The 22,434-nt window shown below is 47.0% G+C and overlaps 1 protein-coding gene and 1 long non-coding RNA gene across 3 annotated transcripts in view; both read right to left on the bottom strand.

Moving 5' to 3' along the window:
• Positions 1–2,401: 2,401 nt before the first annotated feature.
• SERPINH1 (serpin family H member 1) lies at positions 2,402–21,357 on the bottom strand. Of its 2 annotated transcripts, XM_083737043.1 has the most exons (6): positions 21,034–21,263; positions 17,354–17,397; positions 8,668–9,320; positions 7,367–7,465; positions 5,728–5,960; positions 2,402–3,853 (listed from the first exon to the last, which is right to left on the bottom strand). In XM_083737043.1, exons 3-6 carry the CDS (start codon positions 9,296–9,298, stop codon positions 3,551–3,553), a joined length of 1,266 nt encoding a protein of 421 aa, XP_083593169.1. In that variant the 5' UTR covers positions 9,299–9,320; positions 17,354–17,397; positions 21,034–21,263; the 3' UTR covers positions 2,402–3,550. The 2 variants fall into 2 exon arrangements, with proteins under 2 accessions (XP_083593169.1, XP_083593168.1); XM_083737042.1 differs by lacking the exon at positions 17,354–17,397 and having other exon boundaries at positions 21,034–21,357.
• LOC310843867 overlaps positions 2,402–22,434 on the bottom strand; it is a 305,033-nt gene continuing 285,000 nt past the window's right edge. The window contains exon 2 of the long non-coding RNA XR_014563717.1: positions 2,402–3,111. This is a non-coding gene — a long non-coding RNA (uncharacterized lncRNA). The remainder of the gene's footprint in view (positions 3,112–22,434) is intronic.

Raw genomic sequence — 22,434 nt, 5'->3', positions numbered from 1 at the left:
CTCCCTTATTGTGGGGGGATAGTACTATTTTGCTATGGAAGGATTTGCAGGGGCAGAGGAGGAGGAGGAGGTGTGTGCTATTTTCACACCCCACCCAGGCAGGGGTTGCCATCGCTATGCAGATCCTGAGACTGGCTGAGAACCCCTTGACTTGCTTAAGGCTAGCAGGTGAGGCGAGATCGAAGCCAAGCACACTCCGCAGATAGCTTTTGTGTGTGCTGCAGTATCTAGTACCCCAGCACAACAAATACTTTCAGAAAAAAGCTGGAACTGTGCCTGGAAGTCTCAAAAGCTGCTGCCCAGCCTGTCCCAAGTCTTCGCTTGATTGGGGCTGCTGCCTTGCGTCCCTTCCCTCAATAGGGCAGTAGACCAATGCTTTGTGCACAAGTGGGAGTGGAGGTAGTGTTCAGCACATGAACCATGTATTGTATGCAATTCAGTCCCACGGGAAATAAGTTTGCTGCCAACAGGGATTAAGAAAAATTCATAGTGTATAAGGTTATGTGTCCTGTAAAAAAAAACACAGAAAAGCCACAATTCCTTGTGTGCTTTTTTCCACTTGGCTAAAATGTGTCCTTGAATTGTGGCAAGACCTTTGGGTGGATTGGGTCCTGTGTGGGTGTGTGGCTGTATACAGAAATGCTTTTTTGTTTTTCTGTGAAAGCCAGGCCTGTTGCTTCACTCAAACTGGCATGCGGCCCACAAAGTTTCCCTTGAGGTCAGGTGTCCTTCTGGATCATGGTTAGGCAAACTAAAGCCCGGGGGCTGGATCTGGCCCAATCGCCTTCTAAATCTGGCCCGCGGACGGTCCATGAGTAGAATGTGTGCTTTTAAAACACATCTCTGGGTGATTTGTGGGGCCTGGGAATTCGATTATTTTTTTCCTCTTCAAAATGTAGTCTGGCCCCCTACAAGGTCTGAGGGACAGTGGACCAGCCCCCTGCTGAAAAAGTTTGCTGACCCCTGCGTCTGGATAAAGATGCCAGGAAGCATCAATGCTTCTGAACACCACTAGCTTGAAACCAGTTGTGCTTTTGCTCTCAAATCCAGACTTTCCCATAACGGGCACCTGGTTGTCCACAGAGGACAGGATGCTAGAACACACATGTAGCTCAGTTGGTAGAGCATGAGACTCATAATCCCAGGGTTGTGGGTTTGAGCCTCACATTAAGCCAAAGGATTCCCCGCATTGCAGGCGGTTGGATGATGACCTTAAGTGTCCTTAGGTTCTTAATGTTGTCCACCTGTGCTGTAAAGTAAGTTAGTGTGAATAATGCATGTGAGAGCTGAGATCCAAGCTTCAGGCTTGAGATTTTTAAAAAGGTGTGGGACTAAACTTCTAAGGGAAACTGCAATTAAAATGTCAACTAGAATCAGGAACAGAACAGCCTGGCTGGCTTGGATTGATTGCCTAGTTTAGTTCCCAGATGCCAATGGTGTCTCCCAAGAAGCATATGATGGTACCTTGGTTGTCAAACTTAATCCTTTCAGGGAGTCCATTCAAAAACCAAGGCGCAGTTTCCGATTGGCTGCTGGACCTTCCTGCACTCAAATCTTAAGCTGCGTCAGACTTTTGGCTTCCAAAGAATGTTTGTAAACCGGAACACTTCCGGGTTTTCAGCATTTGATAGCCAAAACGTATGTGTACCAAGGTGTTCAAGAACCAAGGTACAACTGTAGTGGGTCATCTTGGGAGTGGTGGGTGATGAGGAAAAAGGTGGTGGTGGCAGCTGCCCATGGCAGGTCCTATGAAACGGGGTTGAGGGGCCTGCCATCTTGACGCTGGACTCAAAACTCATCAGCCCCAGCCACCATGACACATGGTGAAGAACGATGGGTGTTTAGTGCGTCAGTTTATGGAGCGACAAAGCATCGGCTTTGCACATAGATGGCTTCAGTTAAGGCCAGTGGAGAATCTGGGGAGCTGCTGCCAACCCGTGTGGGCAGTACTGAGCTAGCTGGACCACTGGCCTAAGCAGGAAGCATCTTCCTATTTCCATCCCCCTGTTGTCATGGGCTTTGAAGACACTCAAACTCAGGACACAAAGGAGAAATGTGCTAAGAGGAAGGCACGCTTGGCAAATCCACACCGTGATCAACTCCCGCCCGGAAACCTATGTCCCCACTGTGGAAGGATATGTGGATCCAGAATTGGCCTCCACAGTCACTTACGGACTCCCTGTTAAGACCGTGTTTATGGAAGACAATCTTACTCTGCTACAAGGGATCGCCGAAGAATAATAAACTGCATCAACACACAGTATTCAAAGATCTGTAAGAAATAGGGGAAATATGTGGCCTGTGTTGGAAATCTCGTAGGACCTGCAAGCCTCGAGAGTTTGATGACTTATGCATAGGGCAAGAGCCACCCTCCTGCCAAATTCAAGGGCTTTAGGACGAGTCACCGAAAAATATTTTATTGCAAAAAAATCGTACGACAAAGGTTTTGTGCAACCATAGAAAATAAAGGCATCTGATACTTGCATTCACATAACACAAATCAATCATCTCACAATTGCGCTTTGCCCTGTTCTCTTCCCCACCCAGACCCTCTTCCCAAAGTGTATTATAGCACCAGGATTCAGTGTGTGAATTGTTCACTGTAAGGCCCATGCTTTGTGTCCATTGCCCTGCACCCACCCTCCTCTGGGCTTATTCTTTGCATTCTATCTTTGTTTTGCACCCCAAATGCTTCCTTGCCTTACTACGCAAAGGGCCAACAGTTGCCAACGTTAACTCCGGTAAAAGGGAATGTTAACAGTGGGGAGCCTTTGCAGAAAGGGAGAAAAAGAAATGGGAAGGTTAATGGCAAGGTTAAGGTAAAAAGATAAGGCGCCCATCGCCAATGCAAGCTTCAGCTGCTCATTCCTTCAATGATGGATGTAGAGTCTTAGGAGGAAAAGCACCAGTTAGTTACTAAGGGGACATTCCAGGAGTTGGGAGGGACGTGGTTGTCTGGAAACACAACTGGGGACCAGAGTGGTTTTTTATGTAACCCATCACAAAGAACCGGAATCCTTTTTCCACTTCAGAAAATGTCCCAGCTAAAAACAAACTGGGCTTTTCAGCTGACAAAAGGATGCACTAGTGAGAAATCCTTTTAATTCACCCCTCCCAATGACTACTTGGTCTCATAAGTAACGGGTACGAACTCAGAATTTCACCTATTAGTGATCAAATATTGCGTGTAGCTGGTTGTACCCCTGTTTCACATTCAACAGCAGCAAAAACGCCTACAAATTAAAAGGATCTCTCACCGGGCAATGGATGCCACTCATGAACAACGGAATTTGGGAACTGTTTCCCTCTGTGGTGCCAGGGCAGGTCTTAAGAGGATAAGGTGTAAAGCGTCAAAAAGTGGTTTCTCGTGGGGATGGCTCCCTGGGCTTGCTTCTCCCTGACCCAAACTCCCCGTTGTTTTACGACCTCCAATATTTTTTTAGTGAGTTAATGGCATGGGTGCACCAGTTTGTAGAAGATAAACCATATTCCCCCCATTTTAAAAAAATAAAACCCAACCCAACGCGAATGGCATATTTGGGCTCACACACTACAATTCATCACGCATCTTGTCTCCTTTGGGCCTCACTAGTCGGCCAATGAAAAGGATGGAGTTGGTCTTATTGTCTTTGATCAGGAAGAAGAATGGGTGATCTGCGTAGAAGAGCTTTGGGTTTTTCATCTCTTCTCGGGCATAGATGTCCCCTTCAAAGGGGTTCCCTTCTGTGTCCCACTCGAGGGCCGCAGCGTGGAAGACGTTGGAGAGGTAGAGATCCTTCTTGCCCGAAATCTTAGAGAGGTCGGCCTTGTTTTTGTCAACGGCTTCTGTTAGGCCAAGATCAGCCAAGTGTTTCTGGAAAACGAGGACACATATATATTATATTCTAATGGATTGTTGAATATTGCTTTACAGTGGTACCTCGGTTTACAAACTTAATCCGTTCCGGAAGTCCGTTCTTAAACCAAAGCGTGCTTTCCCCTTAGCACTGGTGGACTCAGTTTACAAATGGAACACTCTCAACAGGATGCGGAACATGTTCTGCTTCCAAGGCAAAGTTCACAAACCAAAACACCTACTTCCGGGTTTGCAGCATCCTTAGTCCAAGTTGTTCATAAACTAAGCTGTTCTCAAAGCAAGGTACCACTGTATTTGACCGGTTGTTACTGAATCGGACTCTTATTACATGTGTGATCTTTGTGATTTGAGTCATCGTTTCTTCAGCTTACAAATCACCTTGTGCATAGTAACATACAAAGGCAGTATACAAATTATAATATATATATATTTAAAAAATGCAATTAGTCAAACGTTTTCTAATACACATTCCCTTCTAATACAAATCCCTTCCCTTCCACCCTTCCATGGTTTCCTCAAATTATCTATTTCGGCTGCATATTATAATTATTTGATACCTTCTTTCCTCCACCATATTCTCTAAGTAACTTTTACTGATGAGCTTACTCCAAACCTGCTAGCATTTTAACACACACACACAGAATCGTACCTTGGAAGTCGAATGGAATCTGTTCCAGAAGTCCATTCGACTTCAGAAACCAAAGCGCGGCTTCTGATTGGCTGCAGGCAGCTCCTGCAGCCAATCGGAAGCTGCACCGAAAACCAAGGTACGGCTGTTATATAATCTACAAATGTTTTCCAATCCTCCTCGAAGGCTGTCTTGTCTTGTCCTCCAATTTTATGAATTTAACTTGCAAATTCGGCTCCCATTCATTTCAACTTCTGCTCTTTTTTCATATGCCATTTGGGGGCATCAAGTACCCTCCTCACAGCAGTAGTCGCACACAGAGAGATTCCTTTGATTCTAGTAGTGTGCTGTAGGAGTGCACATGTCCAGAGTATGTGGATCAGATGGGATTACTATGAGGAATTACAAAATATGCATCAAAGCCATTGTGTCCGCTATGAAAGCATGGCGTTGACTGGGTTCGATTCATTGACAATAATTTCTGATCAAATCCCACAAGCCTCTCCATTTCTGCAATTTGCTTTCTCTACCCTGACAGGCACGTATCAGTATTCTAAATACACAGGCCAGTTGTTCATCAGGCATCCAGAGCCATAAAATATAGTAGGTAGCTTCTTTAATGTAGTTTATTAATCTTTAGATAGATTTTAAGGGCCAGGAAGGAGATGGTAAATACTGCCATCTTGCCTCTCCTGTTTACGACCTCCGGAGTTTCCTAAAAGCATTCCTCTAGTCCTGTTTTATTTACTCTCAGATATGTACGCATGCTCAGAGTAGTCTTTGTAGTTAAAAGAATTTCTTCTGATCTGACTTTGTCCCACGTAGGGTTTTTTGAAATGCTCAGAGGAAATCTGATTGGTTCTTACGAACACTGTGTAAAAAGTTCTTTTGTGAATAAAACGACCTGGGCTGAGGGGTGGAGAGTATTATTATACACACCCCTCCCAGAGTCTTGCTGGCCAAGCCTCTGTGTGCATTCTATTAAGGTAGCTCACCCCGTCACGGGGATTCGAACCGCCGGCTTTCTGATCTGCAAGTCCTAGGCTCTGTGGTTTAACCCACAGCGCCACCCGCGTCCCTTTCTATTAATCATTCTATTCTATTCATTATAGAATATAGAATCATTCTATTCTATTTATTATTCTATTTCTATTAATGCATTCTATTAATCAGGGTCTAATCCTTCCTTTGCTTTGGGAACGTACAAATGAAAAGCGAGATGCAACGCAATGGCGGTACTCACATTTAGATCGTGGCTGACCTCCAGGCTGACCTTGGGCAGGGAGATGGCGACGGCTCGCTGCTTCATCTTCCCCAGCCAGACCTTCAGCTGTTCCCGGGTCAGCAGCTTCTCCAGCCTCTCCAGCGGCTCCACATGGTTGGGCATGATGAAGATCATGCTGGACAGCTTGTGCGCCAGAGGCATCTCCACCATCTGCAGGTTCTCTGCCTCATCATTGAAATAGTTGTACAGCCCTTCGGAAACAAAGGGGAATGAATGAGTCAGCGGGTGCAGGGAGACAGGCGAGGGGCGAAGCAGGCAAGGGCGCAGCGGCACATCGATGCAGACTGCACTCTTCTTTTCTGGCACTAATATTTATTGGGTTTCTATGGAGGCAAGGCAAAACAGTACAGTGGTGCCCCGCAAGACGAATGCCTCGCAAGGCGAAAAACTCGCTAGACGAAAGAGTTTTCCGTCTTTTGAGGTGCTTCGCAAGGCGAATTTCCCTATGGGCTTGCTTCGCAAGACGAAACGTCGGGCGAGTTCTTGCGAGTTTTCCCCCTTTCCCCCCCTTTTTCTAAGCCGCTAAAAGCCGCTAATAGCGCTAATCCGCTAATAGCCGTGCTTCGCAAGACGAGAAAACCGCAAGACGAAGAGACTCGCGGAACGAATTAATTTCGTCTTACGAGGCACCACTGTACCAAGAACAAGGGAAAAAATTAAGCAACTAAAGAGCACTTAGGATCAGGATTAGGGCTGGCCGATGTCTGTTTTTCAACATCGTGATAGTTCACCAGCTAAACATCACAATATAAACCACTTATAAACGCCATCTCCACTCCTCTAAAGATTCCATCTATGGTGTCTCCTAAAACATGACCTGGGAAGACAGGTGAACTAAAGCCAGTGTACTGGAAGAAGCAAAGATCACCAGTGTTGAAGCAATGATTCTTCAACATCAACTTTGTTGGACTGGTCAAGTTGTGAGGATGCCTGATGATCGTCTGCCAAAGCAACTGCTCTATTTTGAACTTAAAAATGGAAAGTGTAATGCTGGTGGTCAACAAGAGAGGTTTAAAGACTCTCTCAAGGCAAATCTTTAAAAAGGTAGTACAAACACTGACAACTGGGAAACACTGGCCTGCGAGCGCCCCAGTTGGAGAACAGCCTTTACCAAAGGTGTTGTGGACTTTGAAGACACTCGAACTCAGGACACAAAGGAGAAATGTGCTAAGAGGAAGGCACGTTTGGCAAATCCACACCAGGATCAACTCCCGCCCGGAAACCTATGTCCCCACTGTGGAAGGACGTGTGGATCCAGAATTGGCCTCCACAATCACTTACGGACTCACTGTTAATATCGTGTTTATGGAAGACAATCTCACTCGGCTACGAGGGATCACCAAAGAAGACGAAGACTATGACTGCATTGATGGCATGTTGCAGAAGATAACCACAAAACACCCATCTGGAGGGACCCTACATTCCATCTTACTCGGCTACGAGGGATTGCCAAAGATACTGATATATCACGAAGTCTGAAATAAGGATGGAGCCACGCAGAGGCGAACGGGGCCATGTCCTGGAAAGTGTTAGCAGTCTAAAACTGAAGCTTTTCCGGCCAAGAATGAGGCTGGCCTCCTTTTCCAGGCACTCTTACCAGTGCGGTGCATCATGGGAATGCCAACCGTGTAGGAACGCGTCACCATAAATCCACGATTGTCCACCATCTTGTGATGGAACCTTTCGTCCCAGTGAGCTGTGGAAGCAAAGAGATGAAGCAAGGCCGGTTAACAGCAGGACAGACTAGTTTGTTGTATCTCATACATCTGATTTAATCACGCGTGCCCCTCCGGCCACAATTCAAAAAACACACAGCTGGTTCTTGCTTTGTAGCCGCGGTTTCAGGCGTTTCAAGAAGCCAAACCCAGAAGCAAGGAACTTGCACAAAACATAGCTGCCGGCATTTTGACTGGCACTTGCAGGCAATGCTATTTAACACTATTTATTCTGTGCCGTCTTTACATTAGCAGGCCAAATCCAGGGTGCTGATATTAATACACAAAGCCCTCAGAAGCTTGGGATTGAGGTATTTATCTGAGTGCCTCTCCCCGGGCCAGCCAGCTTGCACCCTGAATGGATGCCCTTTCAACAATAGGTGTTGCTCACTAAATGGTGACTCAGAACAGGGCCTTCTCTGTAGTGGCACCCACAGTGATGCAACTCCTTTCCCCTAAAGGAACCAAATGCCACCACACTGTTGATGTCTCGTTCTTGCATGTGCCCAAAGCCCACATTGAGAATACAGTGGTACCTCAGGTTAAGTACTTATTTCGTTCCGGAGATCCATTCTTAACCTGAAACCGTTCTTAACCTGAAGCACCACTTTAGCTAATGGGGTCTCCCCCCATTAGCTGCCGGAGCGCTGCCTGATCACGATTTCTGTTCTCATCCTGAAGCAAAGTTCTTAACCTGAGGTACTATTTCTGGGTCAGTGGAGTCTGTAACCTGAAGTGTATGCAACCCGAGGTGCCATTGTATTGCCAATCTCTCATTACAGCCCTTTACCAATTGATTGATATTCCTCTGTTGCTGATACTTTCTCTACATCTTCCATTTTATTTATATTATTTCGGTTATCTTAACGCCGCTAGCATTTTCACCTGTACACCATTATTTCCCATATATTCAGTAAGCGTTTTCCAACCTCTAAATGCATGTTGTTCTCATTCTCTTATTCTATACGTTAAGTCTGCAAGCTGCGCATATTCTGTCAACTCAAGTGGCCATTCTTCTTTGCTTGGGACCTGGCTCATTTTCCATTTAAGAAACGCTTGGTTTCGTCCAATAGGGCTCTTCCTGCTGGCTGAACAATTCCACCACTCCTATCTGGACCCCACATGCTCAGCAAGAGCTCAGGGCTTGCACCTCAACCCACCCTCCCCGCCGGCTTCCACTTACGTTTGAAGAACATGGCGTTGACGATGAGGGCTCCGTCCGTCTTCTCCACATCCTTAGTGACCTCGGGCAACTTGCCGTCGGTGGTCTGGGAGGCCCACTCGTTGATGGACTTGAGAGCGCTCCGCTTGTCCCTGAAGTTGATCTTGGAGTGCTCATAGTTGTAGTGCTTCTTGCTGCTCTTGACGAAGTCGTCGGCGAAGCTGATGGAGCTGGGGCCGTACAGGCGGCTGCCCATCTTCCAGGTGACGTTGCGGGCCGTAGAGTTGCTGACCTCGCTCAGGAGCTCCGAGAGGCCGCTGTGGACGTAGTCGTCGTTTAGCTTGTCGGCGCTGAGCAGCGCCTTGGCCTGTGAGGCCGTGGTGGCCTTGCCGCCCAAGGACACCAGCCCGAGAGAAGATGCCACCACCACCGGAGACACCAAGATGTTCTCCATGTTCTTCTCCTTGGCCATGGCGTGGTAGAGGTTGAAGGCCAGGGTGGCGCTGCGGTCGGCCAGGGCGGACGCCTTGTCGCTCAGCTTCTTGTCTCCGGGAGAAGCCTTCTTCTCGCTCTTCTTCTTGTCCTCCGGGGGGACGGCAAGGACCAAGGCGCAGAGCGCAAGGAGTCGGATCATCCACATGGTGGCTGCCATGGAAGCTTGGACCCAACTGAGCCTGCAAGGAAACAGAAGGCAAGGATCAGCGAGGCTGAGCCATCCCGTTTTCCTGCTCCTCCTCCAACCAGGAGACATATTCTATGGGTGAAGAAAACCACCAACGCTGGAAGGGCCTATGTAGGGAAGGGATGTTGCTTAGTGGCAAGTGTAGGGGCAATCAAGGCGTTTAGTGATCTGACATGGTCTTTTCTTCCTGCCTGTGTTTACTTCCCCTCTATCTCTTGTTAAAGCTATGGTTTCCCCAGTAGTGATGTATGGAAGTGAGAGCTGGACCATAAAGAAGGCTGATCGCCAAAGAATGGATGCTTTTGAATTATGGTGCTGGAGGAGACTCTTGAGAGTCCCATGGACTGCAAGAAGATCAAACCGATCCATTCCGAAGGAAATCAGCCCTGAGTGCTCACTGGAAGGACAGATCCTGAAGCTGAGGCTCCAGTACTTTGGCCACCTCCTGTGAAGAGAAGACTCCCTGGAAAAGACCCTGATGCTGGGAAAGATGGAGGGCACAAGGAGAAGGGGACGACAGAGGACGAGATGGTTGGACAGTGTTCTCGAAGCTACCAGCATGAGTTTGACCAAACTGCAGGAGGCGGTGGACGACAGGAGTGCCTGGCGTGCTCTGGTTCATGGGGTCACGAAAGTTGGACATGACTAAACGACTAAATGACAACAACATCTCTTGTTCTGCTCTTTGATGGCTGAGAGTAGCCTTTAATGTTCATCTGGTGGAAGGAAGAAGCGATAATGTTGGGTATCTTCTGACCTTCTTTGATGTAGAGGCTGACTTTGAGAAGAGGCTGACTAATGAACGACCGGCACATTGTGACTAATGAATAAACTTCAAACTAGAGGCATATTGATTGGGTATTATTGATGCAGACTTTCCTAATCAATTTAAGGATACCTTTCTCTATGCAACGGTGGCAGCGAGGGTTCTTATAGCCATAAAAGTGGAAAAGTGAAAAAGCTCCCTCAAGACAAGAGTGGGTCCAAAAAATGATTGACTATGCTGAATTAGACAGCCTATCCAAAAAATTAAATAAAATTTAATTTTATTTTATTAAGGAAAGAATTTATTTCAAAATGGGAAGCGTTTAAAATATATTTGAAAATTAATAAAACTGACTTAAAATCCATTGCGGCATTTGAATAATACCAGCAATATCGTTCATTAGGTATGTGATAATACATTTTGAGATGATAGCAATAACATGTATTGGCAGCAAAGAATGGTAATTAGATTTATGGAGTAGATGGCAAGTCGGATTTAAAAGGAAGAGACCATTACAGTTTACAGATTATGGAACTTAAATGAATTATTTATGTAATGCACGACTGATGATATTCTTATTATGGTGTAATACATTTTTTTGTTGGTGTGTTGAGCAAATAAAATTAAATTTTTTTAAAAAAAGAATAAACTGCATCTAGGCAGTTGGACAAGCCATACAGGCTAGCTATCAATAATCTATAAATCAGGTGGTTTTTGGACATAGTTCTGAGAAGCTTGTGCATGGACTGATGGCCGCAGGGCCGTGCAAACAAAGGCCATCTGGCGAATTGCTTCGAAACTTCTTGAGGGCTTCTCAGTGACAGATCGAAGTGCTTGCCTGGTAATGTATATAGTGCTTGCTGTGTAGAACAGAATCTTTAATCTTCTCACTTGTGCTTGTATTGCTTCTGAATCTCATTAAAAGAACCACCTTGCCTTTGGCAAGACAGCAGGACACCTGCCCTGCATGCAGAAGGTTCCCGGTTCCATCCCTGGCATTTCTCCCGCTAGGGATGAGAATGTCCCGTCTGAAATCCTGGAGAGCTGCTGCTGCTGCTGCCAGTCAGAGTTGACAATATAGAGGTCCATGAATCAGCAGCGCGGCTCAGTGTAAAGCCGTTTCTGGAATGCAGCATGTGGTTCTGGTCTCCTCATCTCAAAATGGTGGTGGAAAAGTGGTTGGGGTGTTTTTAATGTATTGTTTCAAGGGGGCCTTTTTTGTCCCAATGTGGGTTTTCGTTTGGTTGGTTGCAAGCTGCTGCAAATCACCTTTGGCCAACAAATAGCAAGAGGTGCAAAACGAGGACACATCCCTGCCAAGGAATCAAGTTGAACTCCAGTTCCCATCAGGCATGTCTAATGGCCAGGGATGATGGGAGTTGTAGTCCAACCATATCTAAAGGGCCACTGGTTCACCATCCCTGCAAGGGCCATCGGGTTAGAGAAAAGGTGAGGATAGGAGGAATATGATGGAGGTTTGCAGAGTCCTGCATGCTGCGGAGGAAAAGGACAGAAATTGGTTGCAATCTCCAAATGTCAACATGCAGCTATCTGCACTTCCTTGTAGGACCCACCAGAGGGAGCTTTCGGATTCCGAGAAAGTTTGAGTATTTAAGGGTCATCCCCCACCCCCAAAAATTGTATCAGTCTTATTCCTCCCTTTAATTAAAAATGTGATGTATCCACTATTCTCCCTGCACCTGAAAAGGCTTCATTTCAGCATGCAAAAAAATTAAAAATTAAAAAAAAATTCTGCACCAGCCGTTATTCTGGGAAATACTTCTGGCTGAATGATGTCCATTATTTATTTTAATCCTAGAGCACAGACTCAGGCAACAAGGCAACGGGCAGCCTCTCCCAGAGGAAGGAGAGATTCTCTTGTGACTCCACATCAGGGCTAACTGTGAATGTTCCCACTAAAATATCTGTACCACATCTGTCCCAAATCCAATCTCTAGCTACATCCCATAATCTACAACCGCTCAGGATGCCAGGTGAGGCCGATGGGACTTGGAGTCTGGCAACATGAGGACACCAGCTTTAAGGAAGGCTGGAACAGGTTGTTAAACGCTTTGGATTTGTCCGAATTGGCTAAGTGCCTCGATGGTGCAGTATTAATAGCAGCAACTGCCTGTTGAAGAAGCCTTAATCCCAGATATTCCCACAGGGGAGGAAAATGTCCTTTCGCCAAGGCGGAGGGTCGAATCGATGCACAGAGCTGCCACTACTGGGACGTTGTCCTTTTTCTCGATTCAAGAGAGGTTAAAAAGTAGTTTCCGAACGGGAACACAAAGCCAAAAGAGCATAAAAAGAGCCGGCTGGATCAGGTCAGGGACTCATCTGTGGGAAGCCAGGAAACAGGATTCGAGCACAAAAGCCATCGATTCTCCTGTGGTTTCCTCATAAGCATTGCTGCCTCAAATGTGTCCAGAGGAGGGCAACCAAAATGGTCAAAGGCCTGGAAACGATGCCTTATGAGGAACGGCTAAGGGAGCTGGGCAGGTTTAGCCTGGAGAAGAGGAGGTTAAGGGGTGATAAGATAGCCATGTTCAAATATATAAAAGGATGTCACATAGAGGAGGGAGAAAGGTTGTTTTCTGCTGCTCCAGAGAAGAGGACACGGAGCAATGGATCCAAACTACAAGAAAGAAGTTTCCACCTAAACATTAGGAAGAACTTCCTGACAGGAAGAGCTGTTCGACAGTGGAATTTGCTGCCAAGGAGTGTGGTGGAGTCTCCTTCTTTGGAGGTCTTTAAGCAGAGGCTTGACAACCATATGTCAGGAGTGCTCTGATGGTGTTTCCTGCTTGGCAGGGGGTTGGACTCGATGGCCCTTGTGGTCTCTTCCAACTCTAGGATTCTATGATTCTATGAAACTGTGAAGGCAAGGCACAGCCTTCATGGCCAGTACTCACTGAGACCCTCTGTGAATTTGTCTGATCCTATTTTATTTTAATTTATTCATTTGGTTTTTTAAATTACAGTTTTACAATCACAATATCCAACATAAAAACGAGATTCCAAAGAATCTAATGGACCTTTCCTCCCCTTTGTGGGTCCTGTTGTTAATCATTTCCTCCTGCATCTTTTAGGATAATCCAAATATTTTACCTCTCCATTGTGTCCAAAATTCACCATTAAACTACAAGTGTTATTCCAATCCTACTAATGATTTTAACGGTTTACAATGGATATTAATGTAAATTATAAATTCCCCCCATTCCTTATTAAAATTTGGGTCTTCCTGATTTCTGATTCTTCATTTTAGCCATTTCTGCATAATCCATCAACTCCATCTGCCATTCTTCTCTGGTCAGGACTTTATCTTCTTTCCATCTGTCTAACTCTCTTTTAAAGCCCTCTTGAGTCGGTGGCCATTATGACATCTGTCTGGAGCAAATTCTATAGCTGAACTTTGCACTGTGTGAAGAAGCACTTTCTACCTGTTGCAAATATTCCAGTGTTCAGCTTTATTCAATGTTTCTCTTCGGATTTCAAATAATACTATTTATCCATCACTATTATTATTATTATTATTATTATTATTATTATTATTATTATTATTACTACTACTACTACTACTACTACTACTACTACAGGGACGTGGGTGGCGCTGTGGTCTAAACCACTGAGCCTCTTGGGCTTGCCGATCAGAAGGTCGGCGGTTCGAATCCCCGCGACGGGGTGAGCTCCCGTTGCTCGGTCCCTGCTCCTGCCAACCTAGCAGTTTGAAAGCACGCCAGGTCAAGTAGATAAATAGGTACCACTGTGGCAGGAAGGTAAACGGCGTTTTAGAAGACATCTGAAGGCAACCCTGTTTAGGGAAGCTTTTAATGTTTAACAGACCACTGTATTTTAATACCTTGTTGGAAGCTGCCCAGAGTGGCTGGGGAAACCCAGCCAGATGGGCAGGGTGTAACTATATTATTATTATTATTATTATTATTTGCGCTGCTCTGGTTTCGGTGTTCCGCTGCGCCAGAAGCGGCTTAGTCTTGCTGGCCACATGACCCGGAAAAACCATCTGCGGACAAACGCCGGCTCCCTCGGCCTGTAAAGCGAGATGAGCACCGCAATCCCAGAGTCGTTCGCGACTGGACTTATCTGTCAGGGGTCCTTTACCTTTACCTATTATTATTATTATTATTACTCCTCCTTTCAGCAATCTGGTGCTCTCTATGGAATCTTAGCGCTAGAAGGGATCCAGGGGTCATCTAGTCCAACCCCCCGCAATGCAGGAATCTCAGGTCAAGCATCCATGACAGATGAGCATCCAACCTCTGCTTTAAAAGGAGCGTCCAAAACATCCAGATGTTCCAAAACACCTGGAAGGCACCAGATTGGCAAAGGCCATTTCAGACAAAACTCTTTTTGAGCTTCCACTCTGCTCCCAATTCTGCATTTTTCTTCCCTGATCCCATCTGGCAGGTAGCCAAGACCTCATCCAGCTGCGCTCTGTGGCACTATGCCAAGGGTGGGGTCTGTGCTATGTTCTCTGCATGCAACAGAATAAACCAAAGCGAAGGAAGTGGGAGAAGCCATTTTCCCTGCCTCCCCCCGGGACATTCCATGCAGAAAGCGGGGGGGGGGGGGAGGGAGGAGAAGAGCCACGCAGGCAAAATGGAAGCAAAAGGAGCTCTGCAATTAACTCCTGGAAATAGCACAGCTTTCCACCGTGGGGTCAAATTATAGTTCCGAGCAATGCAGATAGTTAAAAAAGGTCTTTTGGTGGCGGTGGTTTGGAGGGAGCAGGGATGGAGATGAAAAAACACAAAGGCTTTTAAAACCAGATGTCTTCTTTCTTGCTATATATATTCTGATCTGGTTAGAACCAGTCCCTGGTTAGATCTGGAGGAACAGGATCTGCAACGTCCACTTTGCGAAAGGCACAACCTGGAGCAGCGGTTCTCAACCTGTGGGTCCCCAGATGTTGTTGGACTACAACTCCCATCGTCCCTGAGCTCTGGCCTTGCTAGCTAGCGGTGATGGGAGTTGTAGTTCAACAACATCTGGGGACCCACTGGTTGAGAAAGGCTGGCCTGGAGGGTCACTTTGTATCTCATAGTATTGTAGAGCTGGGATTATTATTAAGGCAGCCGTTCAGGGAAGTTTTTAACGTATCACATATTAGTGTATTTTTGGTCTTTGTGGAAGCCGCCCAGAGTGGCTGGGGAAACCCAGCCAGATGGAGAAGAAGAGGTTAAGGGGTGATATGATAGCCATGTTCAAATATATAAAAGGATGTCACATAGAGGAGGGAGAAAGGTTGTTTTCTGCTGCTCCAGAGAAGCGGACACGGAGCAATGGTTTCAAACTACAAGAATAAAGATTCCACCTAAACATTAGGTATAACTTCCTGACAGTAAGAGCTGTTCGACAGTGGAATCTGCTGCCAAGGAGCGTGGTGGAGTCTCCTTCTTTGGAGGTCTTTAAGCAGAGGCTTGACAACCATATGTCAGGAGTGCTCTGATGGTGTTTCCTGCTGGGCAGGGGGTTGGACTCGATGGCCCTTGTGGTCTCTTCCAACTCTATGATTCTATGATGGGCGGGGTACAAATAATAATAATTATTATTATTATTACCCAACATGGAGATCAAACCCATGACCCCAAGCTTAAGAGTTTCACCATCTTTCCCAATGTGTCTTGAGCAGCTGGTGCCTTTGCAGCTATGCTCCAGCTGCACATTCAGCAGTAACAAATCCCTACGACGGCTGTAGCTTTGGCCAGCAAAGAGTTATTCCTCTGTAGTCCGCATGGCTAACACTCTCAAACTGCAGCAAAAGCTGGTCTTCAGCGGTTAAGCAAACAGCGTTAGCGGTTTGGACACGACAGACAGGGCCTATAGGGGAACCTCTGGCCTTCTATATGATTGCGCCAAATATGATGATGATGCGTTGTAATTTGAAACATCTAGAGCAGGGATGGTGACATCTTCCAGATGCTTGTAGACTCCATCTCCCAGCAGCCAGCCGTCAAGGAAGATGGGATATATCGTCCAAAAACATTGGAGGGCAAAAAGTTTTGCTACAGAAGCAAAGCAATTGACTGCTGGGGTTAAACTGCTTGTCTTTGAGAACGTTAAGAGTGAGCTCACCTGGAGTTGCCAGACTTAAGAGCTCTCAATCTCCTACATACTCTCCTGGTCTTCCCCGCATAGGACCGTAAGGTCCACAAATGACAACATTTTGGAGGTCCCAAGTCGCAAGGTGTTTAGATTGGTCTCAACTAGGACCAGGGCCTTTTCAGCACTGGCCCCAACTTGGTGGAACGCTCTGTCACAAGAGACCAAGGCCCTGCGGGACTTGACATCTTTCCGCAGGGCCTGAAAGACTGTTCCGCCTGGCCTTTGGTTTGGACTCAGTCTAACCCTTATGTTTCCCTCCCCTTATGGTTTTGATCTATGGGCTATTATTAAAATGAGGCTGCATTTTAAATTGTATTTTAACCTGTATTTTCAATTGCTCCCTCCCCCACATTATGTTTTTATTGTAATTTTCCTGGTGTTAGCTGCCCTGAGCCTGGCTCTGGCCAGGGATGGCGGGGTATAAATAAATTATTATTATTATTATTATTATTATTATTATTATTATTATTATTATTATTATTAACAGCTCTGCAGCCAAGAAGGAAGAAGATACAGGAAGGTTTCTATGCTTGTTCTTCACCTGTGTCTGCAGAGCTGTTAAGACCTTCTCCGGGTTGTGAACTGACAACCCAATTATTTTCAGACCTGCCGCTCCACCATCCACAAGGTTTTCAGAAAGGAGGCAGTGTCAAGGCTCTATATTAGGTTCCAAGCAAATAAAAGCATTTTAACTCTCAAAAAGGTGATTTTAGCTTAAACAGGGTTTAACAAAAAGGTGATTTTAGCTTAAATAAGCATTAGGTGGAACTGAGCAATGCAGTGACCTGATCAAGGGGGTTGTGGCAGCACTCTTTCAATCGAAAAAGCAATTTTTTGGCTTTTTTTTCATTGGAAAAACAATTTTAGTGGTTAAAAAAAAAGCTTTACAATTTTCGGGGTATTCTGGTTTTTACTTTTTGAAATATGGCAATGCTATATGAACAGCTAGCTATTTCGGATGTTTTTCCTGAACCAGGGCAAGACAGAAGGCTTTAGTCTTCAAACCTATCACTCTAACCCAGGTTCCTTAAAAGCTACAGGGCGCTAGCTTTTAGGCGTTATTTCATTTTGGATGTGTGGTGTGACAAGTGTGGAGGGTTTTTGTTTAGTTTTTGTTGTTCTTCTAAAGATACCTTGGAACTTTCTCTTAGTGTGGTCAACGTTTGGCTTTTTCATTCTGAAAAAAAACAAGACAAATCAGGCAGTTCCCTCAAGGATCCGAGAACATTTGCACAGAACAGATCAACAGGATGCTTTAGAAATTACAGTTTACATGTCGGCGGGCCAGGAAGGAGGAAGGAATCAGAGGGTGCTGCTAGCTAGGAGGTTTGAAGCAGTTCCTTTAATTGCAGGAAACAACTTTCTAGACCTCACCGTTCCAAGCGGACTTTGAAATCGGAAGGGGACCAATCACAGAGTGACAGAGCCGCCCCTCTGGAATTCCTGCCCGCAAGCCAATGCCTGGGCGGTCCTCCTTCTCGCTGTTTTGCATAGCCCCTCCCACTTCCACATGGCATAATGTGGATAGGGCTTCCAAGAAAGAGGGCAGGGCCTCAGGGCCAGGTGGGCGGGGCCAGCAGCTGCGGAACTCCCTGGGACCATAGATATGCGGGAAAAAGAATTTGGGTGCCCTAAATGAGCAACCCTCCTCCTTTTCTCAACCCAACTGATGGTGCTTCGAGAGCAATTTGTGAGATTTGGGGTTGGCAGTCCTGGGATTTAAACTTTTTTCAATCCACCCTTTAGGAAATTAGTTAGCTACCAGCTTTGGAATGTTAAATATGCAATTATAAGCATTTTAGGAAACCGGTTAGCTACCAACTGTGGAATGCAAAATATGGGTATAGCTTGTGTTTGCTATGCACTTGAATCTTAAAATGCTGGTGCTTTTCCTCTATTGGACTAATGCAGCCGTTATCTGGGAGAGCAGGGTTCAAATCTCCACTCAGTCATAAAAAGGTTCCTTGGAGCATTTAAAAAGGTGTGGCAGAAATGAAAGAAATATGTAACATGTTCCAGAAGTGTGCTAAAACTTTCCCCAAGTGAATGGGCAAGCTGGAAAATGCACAAATCGACCTCTGGCAGCGCATAAAATCAACACAGCATCCTTTGCAGTATTCCCTCAGCACTACACATAATGAAGCCCCTCCTATGTCCCTAGCTGCCCCCACACGCCACGTAAGCAAGCTGAGGCAAGAGCAGACACCGAGAGTTAGCAATGGTATGCCGTATCTAAACCAAAGCCGGGCCCAGTCTGCACAAATTACCCCTCGTCAAAAAAGCATCTCAGACAAATATCGCCCACTGTTTATTTGGATGCATCGCAAAATTTGGGCTTTCGTGGAATTTGGTTTATTTTGGCAAAACATTTTAAATGGAGTGACCGGGGATGGGGAGACAGAGATGCTGACCTGTTCAAAACACACCAATCAAAATGTAAGCCATTGTCCTAAATCTCCTTGCTAAGCTGTTGAGACTTTTCCAGGAGGGCCGGACACTTATTTTTAAAGATAACCATTTTTGCATTCTGCATTAGATTTCAGAGTTTGAACACGAAACGTGACAGCATTTCTTGGGTTACCAAAAGATCCGACCCTCAAAAGCTAAAAAACAAAACAGATTCTGGGTTTGCAGACAAAGAAACTGTTATGTCACAGCAACTGCATTTTAGCAAAGAGGTAACATTTTGTAAGTTGTACGTGAGAGCACAATGCGCCTTTTTGAACTTGGCTTTCTTTCACCTTTCTAAGCTTTGCTTATCGGGGGAACTCTGGGTTCCCATGGCAAAAAGGGAGGATGGGTTTACACTTCTCGTTTCATATCATAGGCGCACTCCACCACATTGGATCTGAAATAAGTCTGTCCGCTATGATTCTGGAACACCTACCTTTTGTATTTATTCATCCAGAGAGACAAGGGATGAACCGCATGAAATTATTTTTGGAGATTCCAAACCACAAACACTTCACACTGACCAAGATGCTAATTCTGCTCTCTTTTGGGGGAACTTACCCCCCCCCCCAATTAGTGGGGCTTGCAGCTTTTAGCTGTCCCATGCAAGGCACTGATGATGACAACAGGTTTTAAAATATATAGCTATTAAGGGCACATTAAGTGAAAGGAGCTGCTGGCTCCTTGTCCTGTTTTCTGGGTGCATTTGGCTGTTTTCTGCAGGAAGCAAGATATTGGACTCCAAAGGACTTTTGAATCTGATCCAAAAGCAGGTCTATTCCTACCTTTTAAGGCACTTAAAACTTCTCTCGTGGGATGTGTTTAGCATTGGTGAGATTGTGCCCTCTCTGCCTCTTTCCACTGCTTCTGCCATCCCCAAATATTTAGTGGGTGCCTGCCACTCCACCCCACATTTGAGACCTTTGGGCATCAGGGTAGGGGTGGGGAATAACTCAACATTTAACCTGGAACGCCCTCCCCCAATCTAGGCACTGAACGCAAAGTATAGTACCACACCGCTACCACCAAAAAGACAAACATCCCTTCTATGGGGCCAGGCTTGTATAATCGGGAGCATCCTTCCCCCACCCTTGCTACTGTTTTTTTCCACGCGGGAGGGACGGGGGTACATTTCCTCCAGCAATCTTTCCATGCAGTCAGCAGCAGCCGCGAGGAAACCGGAGCAGGCTTAATCCTGCCGGCAAAAGTTGCAGCCAACTAGCTCGCAAGGCCCAGGAATAGCGCTTGGAGGAGGGAGAGAGAGACGGGGCGGAGGCGGCGGCTGCTGCTGCTGCTCCGCACAAGGAAAAGGGCGATCTCGCGATCCTCCCTGCTCCGCCTGCTCTCCAGGAGATCCCGGGGGTCCCTCTCGGCATCCGCTCTCCAAAGCCGGGTCCTAAAGCGAGCGGGCGCACGGGCATTACGCGCGCCCTGCAGAGCGCACGGCGAGGCGCATCCCAGAGCGCAAGATGCGCCCCACTTGCGTTGTAGTCCAACAACATCTGGGGACCCACAAGTTGAGAACCGCTGGACTAGATCAACCTTGGCCTCTCTGGCTACATCACTGCCAGGAGCCCCCACCTAAAGCATTTCATTGTACAGCCTGGATAACTCAAGTTGGATAGAGCCTGGTGCTGATAGTGCCAAGGTTGCAGGTTCGGTCCCTGATTGGGACAGCTGCATATTCGTATTTTCAGGGGGTTGGACTAGATGATCCCCAGGGTTCCCTCCAACTCTACAATTCTGTGATCCCGGATGCGGAGCCCGGAGGCGTTGCGTGAAAAAGCCACCTTCCCCAAATAAGGAGAGCTCGACGGCTCACCGGCGCGTCTCAAAGGTCCCGCCTGGTGGCGACGGAGGGGGTTTCTTTTGAGCGCACCCCCCAAAAGCCGGCAGAGTGAAATGAATCAGCTACAAAAGGAATCCAGCTTTGCGAAAAGGAAAGGAAACTGTCCCCCCCGCCCTACGAAGTTCAAATCCAAGATCAGCGCCGCCCCGAGCCTTAATCCGAATTCACGCCTGGGGCAAGCGGGGGTTAAGGAGGCCACCCCGGCGCGGGTCGTTCTTCTGCCAAAGCCTCGGGACCACGACGGCACGGCTTCTCCCAGCGGGGCTTGCGCAGGAGAACCACACGCAGGGAACGGACGCCTCGCCGTCCGGAAAGGGAGAGTCGCTTTCCCAAGCAGGGCAGGCTTTCCAAAAAGGGAAACTCCCCAAACCGGCCTTAAGGAAGCTTCGCGCTTCCTTGGGAAGAAGGTCAAGGGGCTTACTCCCGAGTAAGCGGGCACTCGCCACGCGCGCAAGCCGCGCCGGGTTCCCCGAGAGTTGCGCAAAAAGTCTCCAAAAGGGACCCCCCGCTCACCTCGGAGATGGCGCTCGGGCGGCGAAAGTATAGCCGGGCTTCTCTTTGCGCTTTCTGCGACGCGGCGGCCCGGAGGAGGGGGCTATATAACCCCGGGAGAGAAACTTCTGGAAAGTTGTAAGGGGGGGGGGGGAGGAAAAAGCGCTCTCCAGCTGCGTCTTTGCGGCAAAGGATGCCCCCCCCGTCCCAAGCAGCGCTCTTCTCTCTGCCCCTCCTGCTGCTTCCTCCCGGCCCTGCAGGGTCCTATAGAGAGTCCCGTTTCCAGGCGCACAGACGTCGCTCTGTCTCCTTTTCCCTCCCACGTCCTTCAAGCTCTCGCTGCAGTTCGGCACGAGAAGCGAAGGGTTTTTTGAAACGCTGCAAACGTGAGCTGTTCTCCCTTCCACCCACCACCTCAACCCCGGTCCTAAGTGGAAAGGCAAGGCAGGAGAAAAGAATGGATTTTATGCATGTGCTGGTCCTTCTTTAAACTGCCTTTATAGTTACAGAAACATGGGGTTGTAGAGTTGGGTCACCAAGTCCAGCTTCCTGCAATGCAAGAATCTTTTTGCCCAACGTGGAATAATAATCATGATAATGATAATGATAATAAAAATAAAAATAAATAAAATGGCACCCACCTGACTGGTTGCCCCAGCCACTCTGGGTGGCTCCCCCCAAAATATTAAAAACACAATACAACATCAACCATTAAAAACTTCCCAATACTTCAGATGTCTTCTAAAGCTTATATGGTTACAGTGGTACCTCGGGTTACAGACGCTTCAGGTTACATACGCTTCAAATTACAGACTCCACTAACCCAGAAATATTACCTCGGGTTAAGAACTTTGCTTCAGGATGAGAACAGAAATTGTGCTCCGGCAGCACGGCAGCAGCAGGAGGTCCCATTAGATAAAGTGGTGCTTCAGGTTAAGAACAGTTTAAGAACGGAACTCCAGAACGCATTAAGTTCTTAACCCAAGGTACTACTGTACTCATCTCTTTGACATGTGATGAGAGGGCGTTCCACAGGGCGGGCCCCACCACCGAGAAGGCCCTCTGCCTGATTCCCTGTAACCTCGCTTCTCGCAGGGAGGGAACCGCCAGAAGGTCCTCAGCACTGGACCTCAGTGTCCGGGCTGAACGATGGAGGTGGAGACGCTCCTTTAGGTCTACTGGGCTTAGGCCATTTAGGGCTTTCAAGGTCAGCACCAGCCCTTTGAATTGTGCTTGGAAACGTACTGGGAGCCAATGTAGGTCTTCCAGGACCGGTGTTATGTGGTCCCGGCGACCACTCCCAGTCACCAGTCTAGTTGCCACATTCTGGGTTAGTTGTAGTTTCCGAGTCACCTTCAAAGGTAGCCCCACGTAGAGCGCGTTGCAGTAGCCCAAGCGGGAGATAAACAGAGCATGTACCAG

The sequence above is a fragment of the Podarcis gaigeae genome (genome assembly GCF_964106915.1).
Source record: "Podarcis gaigeae genome assembly, chromosome: 4".
Classification (NCBI taxonomy): domain Eukaryota; kingdom Metazoa; phylum Chordata; class Lepidosauria; order Squamata; family Lacertidae; genus Podarcis; species Podarcis gaigeae.
The sequence above is the reverse complement of the archived record's forward strand: the minus strand, read 5'-3'. Positions and strand labels throughout refer to the sequence as shown.

Bases quoted from the DNA above. Each gene is read 5' to 3' on its own strand.
- SERPINH1 (XM_083737042.1), bottom strand. From the start codon at position 9,298: ATGGCAGCCACCATGTGGATGATCCGACTCCTTGCGCTCTGCGCCTTG. The intron at 5,961-7,366 runs GTAAGAGTGCCT...TTGTTTCCGAAG, and splicing joins TCCCATGATGCACCGCACTG to GGCTGTACAACTATTTCAAT. The intron at 3,854-5,727 runs GTGAGTACCGCC...CTCGTTTTCCAG, and splicing joins AGGTCAGCCACGATCTAAAT to AAACACTTGGCTGATCTTGG.